Source organism: Polypterus senegalus, chromosome 5 (genome assembly GCF_016835505.1).
Source record: "Polypterus senegalus isolate Bchr_013 chromosome 5, ASM1683550v1, whole genome shotgun sequence".
Classification (NCBI taxonomy): domain Eukaryota; kingdom Metazoa; phylum Chordata; class Cladistia; order Polypteriformes; family Polypteridae; genus Polypterus; species Polypterus senegalus.
In genome coordinates, this window is record NC_053158.1 from 149,442,817 (window position 1) to 149,463,901 (window position 21,085).

The window sequence follows — 21,085 nt, forward strand, 5'->3', positions numbered from 1 at the left end:
TTAGTCCCCAGACCTGAATAAAATTGAAAATCTGTGGTGTGAGTTAAAGAGAGCTGTCCATGCATGGAAGCCATCAAACCTGAATAAACTACAGATGTTTTGTAAAGAGGAATGGTCCAAAATACCTTCAACCACAATCCAGACTCTCATTGGAACCCACAGGAAGTGTTTAAAGGCTGTAATTTCTGTAAAAGGCGGATCTACTAAATATTGATTTCATTTCTTTTTTGTGGTGCCCAAATTTATGCACCTGCCTGATTTTGTTTGAACAATTATTGCACACTTTCTGTAAATCCAATAAACTTCATTTCACTTCTCAAATATCACTGTGTGTGTCTCCTATATGATATATTTAACTGACATTTTTTATCGTAACAACCAACGATTTATACAGGAAAATAATGACTATTAACAAGGTTGCCCAAACTTTTGCATCCCACTGTAACAGGTGCATAATGATGTACATTATACACTCCTGCTAGAAGTGCTTTTATCGATAGCCAACAAAAAAAACAACAGTAAGGTTAAAAACATAAAGAAAGGAATTCTTGTTCAGAGCAAGGAATTGCTTGTTCCTTCGTGTTTCTGTAATGTTCTGCAAAGAATAAAGTAAATCATTAAGCTTTCAGAATTTTCAAAGGAAAAAAAAAGTTAATACAATTTCATGTGATTAATTAATGGAAATATTACCACAGGGTAATCCAAATGTTGATTTATGAAAGTATTTCAAGTATGTTATCATATTTGTTTTTTAAGGAGAGGAGCCCTAACATTGTATCATCAACAAAACTTGTGCTTCTAGAAACTGAGACTAAAGAACGATCAGTTCTGAATCATAGAGAAGAGAAATCTTAGGCACTTTAATGATCAAGGTTTTCTGCTCGCCCTTTACCATAGTGATTTATTTTATACTTTACAAATTCCAGATTCTCAAATAGAATGTAGGTATTTCACATTTACATTCAATTCTCTTTTTGATAAATATGCTCTCCTCAAAACCTTGGAATTATAGAGATGTAACAAATAGTTTTATCATTGTATTAACAGAAATTCCCTGCTTCTGCAATTAAATGTACATAGAATAAAAAAATCTAAATTTTACACTGCTCACAGAAAACTGCAGTATGCTCTTTAAAATGCTTTGGTTTTGAATTAATAGTTCTATAATTTCCTTTCTCTTTGCTCTCAGTTAAAATAGGTAACTTGTAAAGAGATTTCCTTATCATGTCCAAAGGAGTTCCAGAAATGCCATTTTTGGGCTCAGTCCATGCAGTGCCCATCTTTATGTTTAGTGACACAGTTTTATATCCCATTGCTGAGTAATTTAACAAATACAAATTGTGTTATGTCTTCAAGGAGTGCTTCTTATTTTGAAATGTGTGCTAAATACAAGCCTATAGCAAACACTGTTATTTCCTAAATCAAGGTCATCTAATTGTAGGCTCTAATGGTCACTAGGGCATCCAATTGGAAAAAAAAAAAACAAACTATGCCACCCCTAGTTTATTGGAGGAGGGGACCACCTAAAATCAAACTCTCCACACATAGTTCTCCCTCAATTAAGTAATTTTGATACAGGTGTTCTGATTAATTACTGGGTGCAGCCGAGCATAGTCACATGAAGATAATAATCATAACACAGTCACATGAAGATAATAATCATAATATTTAAAAGAAAACAAATAGTTGAAATACCAAAGAAATTTTGTCCAATGACTATGAAATGTTTCACCTTTAGCTATGGGGTCTAATTGGCCAGGGTTATTAGAATACTTCAGTCCAAACATGACATGCAAGCAAAAAAATAAACAGAGTAGTGTTTTTTTAATTCAATCCCTGGTTATGGAAATGTGTCATATATTGTATATGCATGCATTATTATCTAATTCAACTTAAATTCCTTTAAATGGAGTCTATTAGTCTGCTATTTGATTTATAACTGGAGGGTCCTATGGTACACACCACTGTACTCTTTACCGAAATGTAGGCTGGCCTTCTATAAGAGAGTAGCATGGATTTTTTTTTAAATATGTTGTTTTACCTCTCTTCTGGTCTGGAACTCATCAGAGTTGATCTTAAGGTAGACTTTAATTACGATGTCCACAGAGTAATCTAAGGTAGGATGGTGTTTATAGTGCGCCATCATCCTGGAATAAATTGCAAAAGTATACTGCTAACTCTGTAGTTTTAGTTCTTATTAATGACCTCTTCAGATTTATGTGTTGATATTTTAGTGATTTAAAACTTTCATTATGTGATATTTTATTTGTTTATGGTAATACTTACCATAGATTATAGAATATTATTTTTGTTTGCTTACTCAGTGTTGCTTCTACTGTATGTAAACCTTGGCACACTTCCAATAGAACGCTGTCCTTCAAATGCTTCTGAGTGCATACAGATATATACATATATATATATATATATATATATATATATATATATATATATATATATATATATATATATATATATATAATGTTTCTTTATTTTTACTTCTTCATCAAAGTGTCTATTCTATTTAAACATTCATACGTACACCACAGCTTGTTAAATTGACCCATGGATACTGAAAAAGTGACGCTGTATCATTTTACTTTACATGGGATGGAACGTGATGTGCCACCACATGGATCCACTGTTAAAAGTTTGAAATCCATGGCTGGTCGTTGTCCATGTGGAATCTGCACTGTTTTTCCTCCATGTATTCCTGTTTTCTTTCGACGTCCCCAAAACCGCGATGGTTTGACTGATTTGATGATGTGATTGAATGGGTTCTGTCCAGCGACGTTTTCTTGCCTTGTCAACATTGCTGCCGGCATGGACTGGAGCACTGTCCCTTTGACCTTATCTGTATTAAGAGTTTAAACATATTATAATATTGTGTTATAGATTTTAAAGAACACGTACAGTCCAACCTAAATCAAAAGTGTATGCCTTTTATTAGATCAATCTTCACTTCTCCCTGCAAAGAATTGTGCGTTTCAATAACGGTTACTTATAATAATAATTGAATTTCTTAATTTTCATGACCTTTAAAGACTTACGAGGAGTCTCAAAAGGCTTCTTATAGCGCTTCTTCTTTTCGAACAGCTCAGATACTGCATCGCAATTAAGAAATCAATCTTTGCATTTTCTGTTGCATTTAGAACGCCATTATTCTTGAAAGCCATTAATTCTTGTTATTTTTAAACTTTCACTTAATCATTAGGAGATTTTAAATTAAATCTGCTTTCAGCACCAGCGCGTTTACAGTTAACCTACCGATGAGTATTTGCACTGCACAAGATAGCTCAAGGTTTGCTAACATACAGAACTGCCACATCAAGAAACAATTTGAAGCACTTACGTAGATATATTTTGGGAAGAAATATTAGTTTTAACATAGCATCAGCCTTTTTTTACTGTGTAATTTAAAGACGAGCACACAACGTAGCAAATCTGACCTGCAACCCGAAGCGACAGATTAAATATCATTGTGTCACTTTTACATATGCCCTACCCTTGTATTTTGGAAGATTTAACGGAAAACAGCTGTTTCGTTATAAATCATTCACTGTGTTATTATCCTTTCATGCAAATTAAAAATGAAACACTGTCAACACTATAGGGAATGCTTTAAACAGTTATTCCGGTTTGTGATCAACATTTTACAACGGTCGCTTTTATGTAACATGTAAACTTTTTTCTTTCAGAAAAGGCATTCAGCAACCAGAAACAATCTTATTGATGATTATATATATATATATATATATATATATATATATATATATATATATATATATATATATATATATATATATATATATATATATATATATATATACGGGCATACCCAATAAACGCTGAACTGGTATTGTTGAAACAACGCTAAGTAAGCGATATAACAAATTGTAAAAAACATAAATACTGCTTTCTGAAGACTAAACTACCCCCGCTACCTTTTCCCCTATCCGCACACCAAAGCAACTCCCCCACCCGGTCTCTATCGCTCTTTCTCTCTCTCTTGCTCTCGCTCTTTCTCTCTGCCTTCCGAATTATCATACACACGCGCACACACGGAGATGCAAACAGGCACCTATATCTTCGGTTTTCTCCAAGATTAACAATCGCAGCCCATCGTGCGACACTCAGTGTCCATCGTAAGGAAGGAAATAAGAAGCTGCAGATCAACGCTCAAATCGGTTGTCACGTATAACGAGCTAAGGAGCGACGCTTATGATTTTGTATTTCACAATACCTTGAGCGCATCAATTGCAGATGTACCGTTTATTTCATCTTATTTAACTACTGGGTCCCTGTATACAACTTCTTAACTGTCGACAGTCCAGAAACATGCCACAGATCTGGCGGTCAAGCTTTACATAAGAGCGACATCTTTCTGGTTTTCATTTCTTCGATCTGTTTCGGAAGAGTGACTTTTAATACCCGATGTGACATTTTCACCTTTTTATTCGTGGGGAATGATGTGGAGCTTTCACGACTGTGTTGGATTTCTTTTCTTTGCCAGTTTCTGCATTCAGCTTGTATTTTCTTCGCATGGTGGGTAACATTTGAAATGCATCTTTATTAGTTTAGTGTATAAAAACGTTAAGCATCGGAAGGAGTCTCTCATTTAGATATTTCTTCACAAAGAAGAGACTTGAGATTTAAGCTGAGTGTGGTCTGATGTTTTACTTAAGGTCATGTAAATCGGAAAGGCTTGTAACTGGAAAATGTGCACACTCAACTGTTGAATGCAGCTGAAAGATGCAATTGTTGCATTAAATAACCACATTCATTTGGTGTAACCAGCATTTGCTGCATCGTTAAGTTTCGTTTTTTTCAGGTAGTTATCGATGAATTCACAAGATTAACTTATTTGGGAAAAAAAACGAGTAAAAGAGAGCGAGAGAGAGATCGAGACCAGAATCCTAAGTAGCACATCTGCAGAAACCGTGATGCTTTTCATCTTTTGAAGACTGCAGTAGGACTGTTTGCTCATTTAAAGGCACTGAACCAAAAGTGCATTTATAATACAAGGGAATGTAAGCTAATAATTATGCCACTTACACGTATTTTTACTTAAAATAAGGTAAAGTGCTATGCGTGTTATTTTGTTAAAAGCAAATAAACAGTCCAGCTATGTGAGCTGTTGCGTTTAATAACCTTCCAGGTTTGTTTGCTATATGGCGCAGTTTAAGTATAGTATTATGCCAAAGAAATATGTCGAAGGTGCATAGCTATTTTAAAGGCATGAATATACTCCATATTTTATCTTAAGACTCCAATGTTGCACAGTTTCATTGTTTCGATATTGAAAAGAAGCTCAAATTTGCGTGTATATACAGTTTATTTCTTAACACGTGATTATTGGAACACTGCACTTTTCATTTTATGGACTGATGAAAATCAAGCACTTTATTTCGCAACCTGTGGCGCATTTTTCTTTAAGAATAAAGAATCAAATAAAACTTTCCTGTCTGTTGCAGTCTTGTTTGGGATCTCGGTAAAAACGTTACTCTCGATTTTGGGAAAATGGAACTATACGGTTATTACACATTGACGTAATCTAATTAAATTACATTGTAAATGTTTATTTATGTAATTAGCCCTACGTGGGTTTATTTATTGATATGATCAGCCAAATTCACCACATTAGATGTGTATCCGAGTGTGTAATCGTGAATCTTTCGACTTATACTTGTGTGTGCGCATTTTAACTATGAAAAAGGAGGTGATTTTTGAAGCATTTGTATAGATGCCCCAGTCGTTAGATTCCAGATTTTGCATTAGTAATTGGATCAGAGCTATACAAGAGTTATTTTAAGTTTGTATTAGAATCCAAATACGGAAGATAAAGGACGTTTCTCAGCTTTGGTATAGGCACTTAATGTGAAAAGTTTTGCCTATTTATTTTAAAGTGTAATGCATGACTTGTAAGACGTACTTGTTTTGTCACATACAGCAAAGTTTACTGAACTGCCTACAAATGTGACAGCTAAAGAAGGCCAAAACGTGGAGATGTCATGCGCTTTCCAAAGTGGATTGTCATCTGTCTATCTGGAGATTCAGTGGTGGTTTATAAGAATTCCTGATGAGCAAAATAACAGTGAAGAGGTTACTGGGACTCAGGTATTTTGATACAATTTTTTTTACCCATGTTAATATATGCGCATAATGCTACATACTTAGATTAATACATACTGTATATGTCAGTGTGTGTACAGAAATAAGGATGATGTAACCGTACATTATAGTTTGATTCACGTTCTGCATATATATTACTAACGCGTGTTTACTTATATATGTATATATATTATATATATATTATTACTATTATTATAATATTTTTTTATTCACTTATTCACTATTTTCACTTAATTTTAGAAACCCCAATATGATAATGAAACAAATGTTCTCATTTACTTCTTTACTTTTTATTATACCTCTTTTGTAAATAAATTAATCAATCTTAAGAAACCATATATTTCATTAAGTGTTGCGAGAAACCTTTGACTGCCTAGGTATTCGAGATTCAGTCCTTAATTGGGGTCGAATCCACCGCAGGTCCAAAAAAAGAGATTCAGAGGCACCGATCAGCCTAATCTGCTGATATCTTCAGAATGAGGTGGAAAAGCCGGTCTAGTCTACCCTAATGAAATCCTGGCTGATTTGGGAAGAACGGGCGTGCTCCAAACAGTGCCTGGTTTTGATTGCTTGTCAGTGTTCAAGAGCTATACGACATAAGCCCGAACATTGCGTCAAGGTACCGCCCATCTGCCTTTTCGGCTAGTGCCTTTTATATTTACCGTAAGTCTCTGGAGATCCTGAAAGACCTTTTGGAGGATGCTGATTCGGCAGTTTCCATGATTGTACATCTTTGGCGTCTTTGGAATTTCGTCGCATTCATTTTTTTTAAAGAGATGATATAACAGTTGTCAACCCCTCCTTCTTAGGACCCGGTTTAGTTCAGTTCTGGGTCGCAGTGGGGTGGAAACTATTGAGGTTCTTTAGTTATCGCCAAGAACAAAAAGTTTACCTCTTACGTTATTTACGCGTTTATTTAGTGACGCCGCTTGCAAGAAACTTTTACGACCTACACAAATTGTTCGTGGCCAAAAACATTAATTGACAGACATTTTGATTAAGAAATTGGTTGGCCTGATTACATATTAAATCAGTGACGAACGTCTGTCAAATGAACTGCAGAGTTTCTATGAGTATGGAGCAAATTTGCCAGTGTTAAATCCATCCATCCATCCATTTTCTAACCCGCTGAATCCGAATACAGGGTCACGGGGGTCTGCTGGAGCCAATCCCAGCCAACACAGGGCACAAGGCAGGAACCAATCCAGGGCAGGGTGCCAACCCACCGCCGGACACACACAAACACACCCACACACCAAGCACCCAAAATCGTATCATAAAAACCCTTTAAAATGGTTATATAGAAATGGGGTTCATAGCCAGTCAGTAAGTCAGTCATTATCCAACCCGCTATATTCTAACACTGGGTCACGGGGGTCTGCTGGAGCCAATCCCATCCAACACAGGGCGCAAGGCAGGGACAAACCCCGGGCAAGGCGCCAGCCCACCGCAGGGGGTTCATAGTACACTTGTTCATTTAACCCTGGTGATTTTGCTGTGGAGATTATAAAGCAGGGGTTTACAGACTTGGTACCACTGTGCTTGTAAGAATTTGCAATCGTTTTTTTTAAGAAACCAGTGGCTAAGAAAACACACATTAGCATGGCGGTGATTTATAAATGCAAATAAGTAATGTGTATAAAGAAAATCTTGTGTACAGAAAGCTATGAAATATATACAAATGCATATTGATTCATTCATGTTTGGAATTTGATCAACCAACTTGGGGGCTACAACAACCCAATATTTTAAATTTCTAACTGAATTACACTATGTGCAGTTAAAGTAGAAATTAGACATCTAAAATACTTTAAAGGGTGAATCTGTCTCTAAATAATAGTTGTTTGAAACACAAATATACAGTCCAGGAGAAGATCCTAGCAGGAAATGCTAGGAAATTTGCAAATCTCTAATTTAACACCAAATAGGTCTGGAACATTTTGCTTAATAAAAACAGAAACACTGAATTGTAATTTTAGTCAGTCAGTCATATGAGTTTTGGCTTACAAATTTTGAAGATTTAAAATTCTTTTTTTGAAAAATTAACTGATTACTTTGAATTTTAATGAGAAAACAGTTTGATGTCAAATTTAGTGTGTTATATATATATTTATCGTTTTATCGCCATCTTCCTAACCCACTTATCCAGGACTGGATCTCAGGCAGCTGGAGTCTATTCCAGAAATCATAGGGTGCAAGGCAAAAACAAAACCAGGACAGGGTGAACAAATCCATTGCAGAGCAACACGCACACGTGCGCGCACACACACACACACACACACACACACACACACACACACACTATGGACAATTTAGCTACACCAACTCATCTATCTTGTGTGTTTTTGAACTGTGGGTACAGCCAAGAGTACCCAGAGGAAACCCCCACAGACAAAGGGAGAACACATGTAACTACACGTAGGGAACTCCTGAGATGTGAACTCCATTCTTCTTACAATAAGGCAGTAAGCATTACAACTGTGCCCATGATATTTATAAAGGGCAAGTAAAACAGAGTTTTATAGTAGATGTTGTCCATGCATTCATTTATTATCAGTTAAAGCAAAAATTAACATTTATTATATTTTTAACTTAATGTAGCCCACTGTTGACAATACACATTTTCCTGTGAGTTATGACATCTCTGCATTATTTCTTTTGTCAGACTGATAAACAAATTATTCAATGAGACAGGTGCTTCTACTCATTTAGTGCATTTGAGAGCTGCTCATATCCTGTATTTGCAAAATTCATTTTAAAGCAGGTTGGCACTAAGTCCTTATATAAAATAAAGTGAGAGAAGTACTTCTTCTGTGAAAGCCTGGCTTTCATAAGAGATTTATGAGGCGAGAGGCCTATTTATCCATTTGATCAAAAATGCTTTCTGCTTGTGCGCATTCATTCATTATGAACATTTTTAGCTGCAGAGGAAAATTGACTTTTATTCTTCAGATGTTTTAACTCTTCGTCAAGAATCACTATATTATAGGCTGAATGTTATATAACTAAGATATATAAGAAATATTATAGGATACTGTACATTAATTGCATCGTTATCATACTTGAAGAATACATGGAGTATTTATATAAATGGCAAAGTTTTTAATATTTTGAAAAATTAAAGCATTCCTTATTTGAACAGTTGTAACAGATTTCAGTGTATAAAATAATATTATGTAACTGCAATGCAGTATGTCAATTTGTACTGTAATGTTCATTTCTTTGTACAATGCTTTATGGCAATGCATGGAATGTGTGAATTAATGGGCTTTTTTGTTAAAGTCATAACAGATTAAAAATTGTTATTGTTCATGAAGTAAAATATATGTCTTTCAAGTTTTGGGAGGGTGACTTCGAGTATAATAAAATGATCAATTAATGGACTTGTAAAGTGATTGTGGAGATCAAGAGTTAATGTGGCTGGCTACCCTTTCATAGTATTTACAGTATTATCACCATAGTAAGATATATTTAGTACTTTTAGTATATTTTTCAGAGCACTTTAGACAGTTTTAAATATAATTAAAAAGCTGTGAATGAAATATAAAATATAAACAAGACTGAAGTCTTTCAACAAAGCACTATTATTAAATGAAGACTAAAATAATAAAATGCTAATTAATGTTTTAAACAACTTCTTAAAATAAGCAGAGTTCAGAATCCAGATTTTCTAATGGAAGAGCATTCCATAAGATTTGAAACCTGAATGAGAAAGTTGAGTTTAGTTTAAGATTTTTCCTAGTCAAATATTTGCAATACAAGTGTGTGCAAGACTGTATAAAACCTTATAGATATCAATTGTATTTTAAACCATTTCTTTGGGACAATGGTAGTCTAATGCTCATACCTATCAATGCTATGTTTCACACAAGCTGCAGTTAACATAGCACTGAGAAGTTCAAACATATTTATGAGTAATTTTAATTGTGTAGTGTGGAGAATATAAACAATATATTTAATTTAATCAATAATAGTGGAAATGCAATTTTAAATCATATTTGTTTGAGTTGAATTATGCAGAATTACACCACATTTTTCTTATGTAGTTTATAACTTAATTTGGAATGAAAATAAGGGGTTGTTCAGCATTGGCTTGGGCTAAAAGCTGAACATCAATGCTGCATGTCACCTGTAAGGGGTCACTATTTAAAATGTTTCTCTTCAATCTGTCTAACTTTAAATACTTTTGGGGTATGCAGCAGCTTATGCCTTCACTGCACTCATGCAAGGCAGAGGGGACTGGGCGGTCTCATGGTCTGGAATCCCTACAGATTTTATTTTTTTCTCCAGTCGTCTGGAGTTTTTTTTGTTTTTTCTGTCCCCCCTGGCCATTGGACCTTACTCTTATTCTATGTTAATTAATGTTGACTTATTTTGTTTTCTTATTGTGTCTTTTATTTTTCTATTCTTTATTATGTAAAGCATTTTGAACTACTGTGTGTATGAAAATGTGCTATATAAATAAATGTTGTTGTTGTTGTTACATATACTAATCACTAAGCTTAAAAGATATACTGTATGTAGAGCTAAGTGTTGTTTTCATAAAAGTGTAAAGCTGTAAAATGTGTATATAATATCAGCAGAATTACTAAACCTACAATACACATAAATGATAGATAAGGGGCTAGCTGGTGCTTAAGCAAGAGGAAGAATAGGTCCAGTGTTCATATACAGTATCACCTAAAGAATGACTTTTACTGTCTTGAGTGGTCCATATAATTCTGTCTGGCTTTATTTAGTACCCCTACACATAAATTCATTTTAGGTTAAATGCACTCTTTCAAAACAACTTTCAGTGCTTATGGGTGGCAATTACATGTGATTAGTTACCTAGCTATATGAGTTTTCAAGTCAATACAGAACATTTTCAGTAATGAAGCTTTTAAAGCATTATATGTAGTCTTCATTACCTAAAGCTGAACAAAGTTTTAGTGGACTGCTATTGGGTGTTGTTGATCATTCCACCATTTTTTGAAACAGTGCAGAATATGTACAATTTGCTGAAGGTTTTCTTAAACCCTGAAGTGTATGGTTAAAAAAAAAGAGTGATATTACTAGGTACTATTTACTGTATGTCATATATTCAGATAGGAGTCACACCTTTTTCAACTTTACGGTTTTAGGCATTCATGAAAAAAATAATTATAAAAAATACATTGTTAAACATTCAGTATGCATGTTAAGTGAAGGCTTTCTGGTTAAGGATCTGCGCTGGTATCTGGAAGGTTGTTGATTCAAATCCTGTTACCGTCAGAAGAGATCCTACTCTGTTGTGCACTTAAACAAGGCCTTTAACCTGAAAATTGCTGCAGGGGGTGCTGTACAATGACTGAGCCTGCGCTCTCACCCCTAAAGGGGATTAATAAAATATATAAAATAAAAAGAAATCAAAATCAAAAATCAATATTTGTCACTCTGTTCTATAGAGAAAACACTCCCTGCCATTTATACCTGTATTCAAAGGAGGGATTTAACAGTGTAATGCACTGTTTGGGAGCAGTAACCTAAAGGTTTTTAGTTACAATCATAAATGGATATCTCTTTATTGTTGAAGGTCTCCTGTGCATCACAGAATTAATATCTGACAAGTCATATTCCCAAATCATTTGGTTTATGTGGCTGATTTGGCACATTCAATGATTCCAGTGCTAATAGAGCAGCTTAATGACAGCAGGTATAATACAAGTATGCCCAGGAACTGTGCAAACTGCCTACATCTCAGCTGACATGTTTACAGGAGAGTGAAGAAAAGTGTATAACATCTAGGTGCTGGTAGATCTTTACAATGCCATTAGGTGCTTCTTAGGATGTAGGCACCAAATTATGCAGCTGTTTGCAAATATGCATTTCAGTATAATGCAATTAATAGTTTTGTGATTGGCCAGTGTTTAAAATGTAATAAACTGCACCCTCTTACCATGTAGAAGGCTGTCTAAGGTAGTTTTACATATAATAGATGAAGTCTGTTTTACTGTTTTGGGTACAACACATTCTTGATTTGTAATATGTTTTGTCCATATTAATGCTTTCTGTTACAATTTTCAGAACATTAAAAGAACATGAGTCATACTTTCGGCTGGGTATGATGAAATACATCAATATAGTAGACTTATGAAAAGTGTAAATGAATAAACAGGTGTTTTTCTCAACTCATGGTGTTATAAATGGTGTCTCATCTTCCCACCTTGTGCACAGTATTCTTTCAGAAACAATGCATCTGATGCTAGTGACCTGTTCTCATGAGATATCTGATTTAAACCTAATTGCTAGACTTATTACTCAGCACAATTTCAGGGATTCGTATTTCTTGAATACTAGTTAAAATGGTTTTAAAAATATTTTTCGTATTTATATACCGTATTTTGAAACACGCAAGACAAATGCCAAAATATAACAACTAATAGTAACTATCATCACTTTAACAAATTCAGCTGGTGGAGTATTTTATGCTATTCATAATCTTGAGTAGTGCATCAGCACTGACAGGGAGAGAAAAATTAAACTGTTTAATTGATAGTGTAATCAGTAGTGACATTTCAACTTTAATATCATTAACCTTTTTAATAAAATGCAAAGAAAATTTATCCAAATTACTAATAAATGAGACATAGTCAGTCAGTCATTCTCCAACCCGCTGTATCCTAATACAGGGTCACAGGGGTCTGCTGGAGCCAATCCCAGCCACTATAGGGCACAAGGCAAGAACAAATCCCAGGCAGGGCGCCAGCCCACCGCAGGGAATACACAGACCAAGCACAATTTAGGGTCGCCAATGCACCTAATCTGCATGTCTTTGGGAGGAAACCCACACAGACATGGGGAGAACATGCAAACTCCATGCAGGGAGGACCTGGGAAGCGAACCCAGGTCTCTGTACTGCGAGGCAGCAGTACTACCACTGCGCTATCATGCCACCCTAAATGAGACCCCTATACAGTATTAAAGAAACAAAATTATTGTCCCGGATTTCAAATGTCTTATTCAGCAGGGTTTCCAGCCCCACTATAGGCATGGCAGTGTACACCACAACGTAAGCAAATATTGATAATGCCAGTGAAATGCAGTGAAGGTCCAACATTCAGTCTATCATTGGTGATAACTGATCAACTTCAAAGTCTCATTCCAAGATCATTAGCGGTAACTTGATCAATGCAGCAGTGACACTAATTTGTACTGCACAGCTCTAGCTTAAGAAAGAGAAAGAGAAGGAGTTAGTAACAGCCAATCAAAATGATAGTTAAACTTATTAAATGGCTAATTAAAATGATTTTGTGATAATAGTGTGCTTTGGAGTATAAAATTTAATATGTTTGGGATTTTATATGTCAATGGAAACCAATATTGTAGTTAAACAAGTTAAATATTTTACTGCCTGTTACAGTCCTTGCTGACACGTTTTAAAAAAACTTCACTTGATTTTAGAGTAATATCTAAATGATCCTACTTGAGTAGAATTCCTCCTTTCCCATTGAGTTCAATGCATTTTGCAGAGTTTGGTGAAGTTCAAAACCTTTTCAGTGATTTCTCCAAACTCAAGAAAAAGCACATTCATCAGGGTTCGCTCATCACTAATCCTTATATTTAAAAGATGGGAGTGATTATTCTTCCTTAGTAAGGTTTCATTTCCTCAAAGATATTTGATCTTCAGAGACAATATATGTTTTTAAATTAGGATAGAATAACTAGCACAGCTGAAGTTAAAATGCCAAACAAACACTGATCAGACAAAAAATGGTGCAGAACATCAACATAATAGTGTTGTACAAGAAGGTTAAATTAAACCTGACATTGATATGTACTGATATTTGCTTGTTTTAAGCAAAAAAGGTCTATATGAAAGTAGTAAAACACATTTTGAATTTACATTAATATATATTATGTTTACAACGTGACATACAGTGGGATGCAAAAGTTTGGGCAACCTTGTTAATAGTCATTATTTTCCTGTATAAATCGTTGGTTGTTACGATAAAAAATGTCAGTTAAATATATCATATAGGAGACACACACAGTGATATTTGAGAAGTGAAATGAAGTTTATTGGATTTACAGAAAGTGTGCAATAATTCTTCAAACAAAATCAGGCAGGTGCATAAATTTGGGCACCGTTGTCATTTTATTGATTCCAAAACTTTTAGAACTAATTATTGGAACTCAAATTGGTTTGGTAAGCTCAGTGACCCCTGACCTACATACACTGGTGAATCATGTACTGAGAAAGAGTATTTGTTTCCCTCCTCCTTTAATTTTCTCTGAAGAGTAGCAACATGGGGGTCACAAAACAACTCTCAAATGACCTGAAGACAAAGATTGTTCACCATCATGGTTTAGGGGAAGGATACAGAAAGCTGTCCCAGAGATTTAAGCTGTCTGTTTCCACAGTTAGGAACATATTGAGGAAATGGAAGACCACAGGCTCAGTTGAAGTTAAGGCTCGAGTTGGCAGACCAAGAAAGATTTCGATAGACAGAAGCGACGAATGGTGAGAACAGTCAGAGTCAACCCACAGACCAGCACCAAAGACCTACAACATCATCTTGCAGCAGATGGAGTCACTGTGCATCATTCAACCATTCGACGCACTTTACACAAGGAGATGCTGTATGCGAGAGTGATGCAGAGGAAGCCTTTTCTCCGCCCACAGCACAAACAGAGCTGCTTGAGGTATGCTCAAGCACATTTGGACAAGCCAGCTTCATTTTGGAATAAGGTGCTGTGGACTGATGAAACTAAAATTGAGTTATTTGGGCATAACAAGGGCGTTATGCATGGAGGAAAAGAACACAGCATTCCAAGAAAACACCTGCTACCTACAGTAAAATATGGTGGTGGTTCCATCATGCTGTGGGGCTGTGTGGCCAGTGCAGGGACTGGGAATCTTGTCAAAGTTGAGGGACGCATGGATTCCACTCAGTATCAGCAGATTCTGGAGACCAATGTCCAGGAATCAGTGACAAAGCTGAAGCTGCGCCGGGTCTGGATCTTTCAACAAGACAACGACCCGAAACACTGCTCAAAATCCACTAAGGCATTCATGCAGAGGAACAAGTACAACGTTCTGGAATGGCCATCTCAGTCCCCAGACCTGAATAAAATTGAAAATCTGTGGTGTGAGTTAAAGAGAGCTGTCCATGCTTGGAAGCCATCAAACCTGAATAAACTAGAGATGTTTTGTAAAGAGGAATGGTCCAAAATACCTTCAACCACAATCCAGACTCTCATTGGAACCTACAGGAAGTGTTTAAAGGCTGTAATTTCTGTAAAAGGCAGATCTACTAAATATTGATTTCATTTCTTTTTTGTGGTGCCCAAATTTATGCACCTGCCTGATTTTGTTTGAACAATTATTGCACACTTTCTGTAAATCCAATAAACTTCATTTCACTTCTCAAATATCACTGTGTGTATCTCCTATATGATATATTTAACTGACATTTTTTATCGTAACAACCAACGATTTATACAGGAAAATAATGACTATTAACAAGGTTGCCCAAACTTTTGCATCCCACTGTAGTTTTTTGTATTACTGTCAGTGCCTTTGTTTGAATAACAAAAATTTAAATACACTGATATTATGTATTAATACATTGTAGATTGAAAGTATGCAACCTATAGTGCTCTTTGAAGTAGGCAGCAGTAAGAAAGTGACTCTTAATAGCACTAGTCTCTAAGGGAAATACATAAAACAGGTTAGTAATATGGCCAAGCCTCCCTGCCCACATCAGCTTCTTGCAACAGGTACTGTAGAATTCCTAGACATTCCCTAAGTAGCCAAGATATATAATCTCTGCAGTCAGACCAGGGTGTAACTATTCCAGGTGCTATGTTATATTGCAAACTAGGCCAAGCCTATTAGTGCACCAACCGACTGTTTGGTAGCTAACCTGTGTGGCTCGGTTCCTTACCTTTATGATCTGAACTCTAGGCGAATGTCTATTTTGCCTTAATGGTGACGTCAGTCCTGGGTGTACCCCTGAGTCCCTTTAGCTACATGTCCAAGCCATCTGAACTAACTGTTCTTGATCCAAAGAAGCAGTTGTCTCCCATGCTCCTAAGGTCCTTTCACAGTCATGGGAAACTACCCAGAGCTCTTGACCATAGCAGAGGATAGGGATGTTATCTGACTGGTAAATCAAGGATATAGCTTCCTCTTCACTTCTGTGGTCTTGTACAACATCTACAAAACTGCTTTTACTACAACAATTCATTGTTCAGTGTCACAATTACTACTTCTTTCACTTGGGAACAAGAACTTGTGGAATTTGGATTCCTCTGCTTTATCAAGCTGTTTACCCCTGACCTGAAGAGAAGACGCTTTTTTTTTTTCTTTGGATGTGCTGATATTCATCAAAACCACATCACACTCGACTGTGAACCATTGTAGTGCACTAGAGGTCACTTGATAGTCAAGCCAAGAAGGCAATATCATCTGCAAACAACAGAGATGTAATTGTTACATTTTTCAAAGTTGAAACAACTTGATATCCTGTCCATTAAAAACATGAAGAGTAGAGGAGACAAGATTCACCTATTTCAGAGCCCAACCTCCATATTAAACAAACTTAACTTAATGCCTACTTGGCAAACAAAAATCTCACAAATCCAGTGACAAAGAAATACGCAGAAGTGGCCCTAGAAAACAGAAACATTCAACAAGATACTACCATGTCTTTCTCAAGCTCACATAACAGACCTAGGCAGGAATGGAAAAGTCCCATGACCCCTCAAATATATATGTAAAGACAAAGAGTTGCTCCAGTGTTCCACATCCTGGACAGTGCTCTTTTTGTTCCTCCTGGATAAGAGGCTCCAGTAAGTCCAGCAGTTTTTTTTTCTTTTTTGTAAGACATTGCTGTTCCAAGTGGCATTGAGTGCCTCTTCTATAGAAAATTTCAGAGAAGGGGAGAGAGTCCAACCTTGACTGAGAAGTCGAATTGAGAACCAAGAGACAAGTTTGACTGTATCTAGCCGGTAATATTCAGTCACCTGTATGAGCTCCAGGCAGAAATGCCTGTTTTATTAAGCATTTCCTGTAGCTTTGCAGTTTGGATTGCTTAATATGCCAATTCTAAACTGCAGCATGTTATTAGTACTCTTCATTAAAGTTCAGTGAACTCTTTATATATTTATAAATCACTGAAACAAATATGACTTAAAATTAAAAAGACATTTCTAAACACATTTATATGCCCAAATTGAGTTTCATTGTTTTATGCTTTTCATGACTGAATTAATTTTTAACCATTTTTTTTTTACTTTTTCAGATACACTGTGAAATAACCATTTTCTAACTATATTTTTCTAATATATAGAAATCTGAAACTGTATTATTATACAGTATGTACAATACATAATGTACATTATATAAAAAATAGGTGGACAAATGTGTTCAAACAGCAGGTTTTAATATAACACACATGTACTTTTTTTTTGGAAAGCAGGCATTATGGTGTGGTTCCACTATTATTTATTTTCCTTTCTGTTACCAAACCGACATTTCTCAAATCCTAACTTTGTGAGTGGTTAATAGAAAGCATATTCATCATCCTATCAGTATTGTTAAAGATTATTTATTTGCATATGTACTTGTTTTTATATTCTTTCTGTTACTGTTTTATTTATTTATTTGTTTGTCTGTTTATTTATTTATTTTTAATTTGAGAAGTGCTTCAAGGTTATAGGATCAGAAGGTGGCTGCTGAATGCCATTGGATTTGTATAGTGAAAGATGGTATGCATGTTTTGTTTTAAGTCAAAGCATTCTTTGGGGATGTATCTCGTTTGCCTTCTTACTTGTGATTTTAAGATATTCCAGCTTTTTGCTGATCATGTTGTACTGTTGTCCATATCTGATTGCACTGTTGTTCACAGTCAAGGCTGATATGTCCAGAATGAGAATCAGCAAGTCTCTTCTGGTAAAAAGTGATTAGCTCACTGTGGGTAAGAATTAAGACAGCTGTTGCAATTACAGGAGTTTAAATACATTAAAGACTTTTCCCAACATGAAGGCAAAATTAATTGATTTTTGATTGGTTTTGGCATCATTTTAGAGGTTGTAATCCGGTGGACATTGTACTGTAATCCAGTGGGCATTGTACTGGACAGTGACAGAGAAGCAGCACCCAATTCCTTTGACAAAGCTCTTTCTCTACCAGTCATCTAAACCTCCATCCTCACTTGCAGTGATTAGCCCTTTTCAGTGACCAAAAGAATAAGATTGCAGAATTAAGTGTCCAAAGTAAGCATTTTGTAGGATTGCTCAGCTTGTATTTGATAAATAGTAAGTGTATATTCCAGCAAGGCTGGGTTTTGCCTAATGTTCTAGAGTAAAAAGTATGTAGTCTGAGCAGGTTTAGATAATAAACTCCTTTTTCTAATTAAATTTTTTTTAATTAATATGGTAATAATTACTAGCCCTGCGTGACATGTAAAAACTAAATATTCATTCAGCTATCCATTATGTTATTCAGTTAATCCAATAAATTAGTTGTCTGAAAAATTATTGTTACTTTGGGAGCACTGATTTTTATAATATACAATATTAAAGTGTTTGTTTGAGTTCATTATCTGAAATAAATTTTCAAACAAAGCAGTTTCTAAAACTTCTGTCTGAAAGAAAATTGCTACCTCTATACATTTTTTTGAAGCAACCTATAATCAGTAAAGCAATTTGAATTTATTAATTTGCCTATTTTACCTTATTGTAAGACATTGCAGGACAATTTTAATTTAGAATACACTGATCCTGAATTGCAATATTGTCCTCTAATGCTTTGCCATTTTATAAAAAGATACACACTGCCACATCAGTATCCTGTAGGTCATCTAGTTTTCATTTGAAATATATTGACTTAACCGATTTGAGCTTTTGTTCTCATTGACTGCAGCAAACTTATTCTGTGATTGTACGTCTGGGTTCCTCCAAAAAGTAATTAAACGTGTGCCATGAATCTTTAAAGGAAGCAGACAGGAACTTATTTCTTTTCATAATTTACACAAGTACTTATAAGGCTTTTAAAAAGTCAACCTTTCAAAGTTTTATAGCATTCCTTCTCAGCTGTTACATTTAGTTTAATAGTTTCCTTTATAAATTTCTTCATTTAGATTAACAGCTCTGCAGTACAATAAAAATAACTAGTAATATGCCAAAATTCAGACATACAAATTACAGCAACTGTAAAAAATTTTATTCTTCTAATTAGATGTTTTGTTTGATTAATTTCAAAAACTGCCTGCGCAGTAAAAACCAGTAAAGGCTTTAACATTGAAGGAAAGAAATTGACTTTAATACAGAAAGGAATCTTGTCTCAGGGACAGCATAAAAACACAGGACACTAACACTGATTCATTAATACAGTATTTAGATTCTGAAAAATGTATGGTAATGTATATTTTCTGGAAATTTGCACTTGACCTGATTACTATCAGCCTGGAATTAGCATATGTTGTCCATTTTGTATATATTTTGTCTGGGTACTCATTTCTTCCATAATCCATGTATGTAAATTTTGGGTAAAGTGGGTTTCTTTTTGTGTTACTGTAGCATAATCTGTGACATATCAGGATTGTTCCATAAGTTTCATAAAATAGATGTGGAGAATAATATTATAGATTTATATAATGTTGGTTTTACTTTATATTCCTGGTCTCTCTATGTCCACTCCTAGGATTCATCCCTTGATGTGGCTGGGGCAGATTGTGACACGATCAAATGAACTATATTGTCTTAGAGATATGCATGTCACTTATGGTTATTATATTGGTCTAAAGTGAGGGCCAGACAAATAACAATCCATAATTCAATTGTCATAAATGCTGTGATTAAATCAAAGAGACCCTTGCCCACAACAGGGGTATTAGAACCCACTCCTGGATTTAGGCCAAGGAGTGGTGTTCACCAATGAGCACTTGGTTGGCCAGAGCCTGGTCAAACTTAGTCCAAAATATCTGCTTGGAGCTTCCATTTAGCTTCACAACCCACACACAAGACAAATAGTGAGGGTCAGGTGCTGTGCCAATTAGGGGACATGTAAGAATAGGACAGACCCAGGCATACCAGATCTTTACAAAGAAAACTGGTGCTTGGCAAGGACCCAGAAGTCTTATGGAAGTGTGAAAAATAACAGCAAGCAATAGACATACTCACCTCTGTACACAGCAATGGTTCTAGGACCACACTTTCTGATCTAAAGTGCTCTTTCCTCTCTTATTCTGAATTTCGCCCACAAGGGAGGATGTAGTTGGGTGTAGGAGAGCTCTAAATCCCCCTGCTGGGTGAACTACATTTGTAGCTATTCTGGATAAGATGCTTGTTTCAATGTTACTTTGAGTTGCGGGGAGGAAAACCTTGAAAGCTGTTTATATGTATACAACTAACAATACTTCACAGTATTTGGTCTTTTAGTGACATTGGATTTGATGCTCAAAATGGTTGCATCTACTGACTCTGTAGTCTTGCTGGCAGACTTCAGTTTTCACCTGGGGGATGATCAGGGGGATTTGCCTATCTAATCTGAATCAGAGCAGTAAACTGTTACTAGAGCTCTGTTACTAGATTGTCCATGACAAACACAATGTTCAAAAACAAGGTTGCTTATAAATGTATGTTGTACTAGAGTACTTTGGGCCAAAGGTCAGTGATCAACCTTGTAGTTGTGTTGATTTGAGTCCTTATGTTTTGGATTTTCAGGTAAAGAGAAGTGCAGCACTGTCAAATAGTCACTTCTTGGTAGTGATCTACCTCAAATTCATGGAGCAACTTTGCAAGGTGCTTCAAGAGTATTTTGTTTTGGGGAACATACCTCAAACCATTTGGCCCATATTTTGACAGAGCGAGTTTTGTAGTACCATAATTAGTAGTAAATCGAAAATGTTTAATGTATGTGTAGGATTCTGAAAAAAAATTAAACTTGCATCACCTACATTTTGGGAAGTTAATATTGCACCTCTGCCAT

The 21,085-nt window shown here is 35.4% G+C and overlaps 1 protein-coding gene across 3 annotated transcripts in view; it reads left to right on the plus strand.

Moving 5' to 3' along the window:
- Window positions 1-3,984: 3,984 nt before the first annotated feature.
- The window catches only part of vstm2a (V-set and transmembrane domain containing 2A), a 153,966-nt gene continuing 136,865 nt past the window's right edge, over window positions 3,985-21,085 (plus strand). The window contains exons 1-2 of one of the 3 annotated variants that reach the window (XM_039753491.1): window positions 3,985-4,542; window positions 5,948-6,114. In XM_039753491.1, coding sequence (XP_039609425.1) covers window positions 4,464-4,542; window positions 5,948-6,114 — 246 coding nt within the window. In that variant the 5' untranslated portion in view covers window positions 3,985-4,463. The remainder of the gene's footprint in view (window positions 4,543-5,947; window positions 6,115-21,085) is intronic. The other 2 variants (XM_039753492.1, XM_039753490.1) reach the window with 2 other exon arrangements.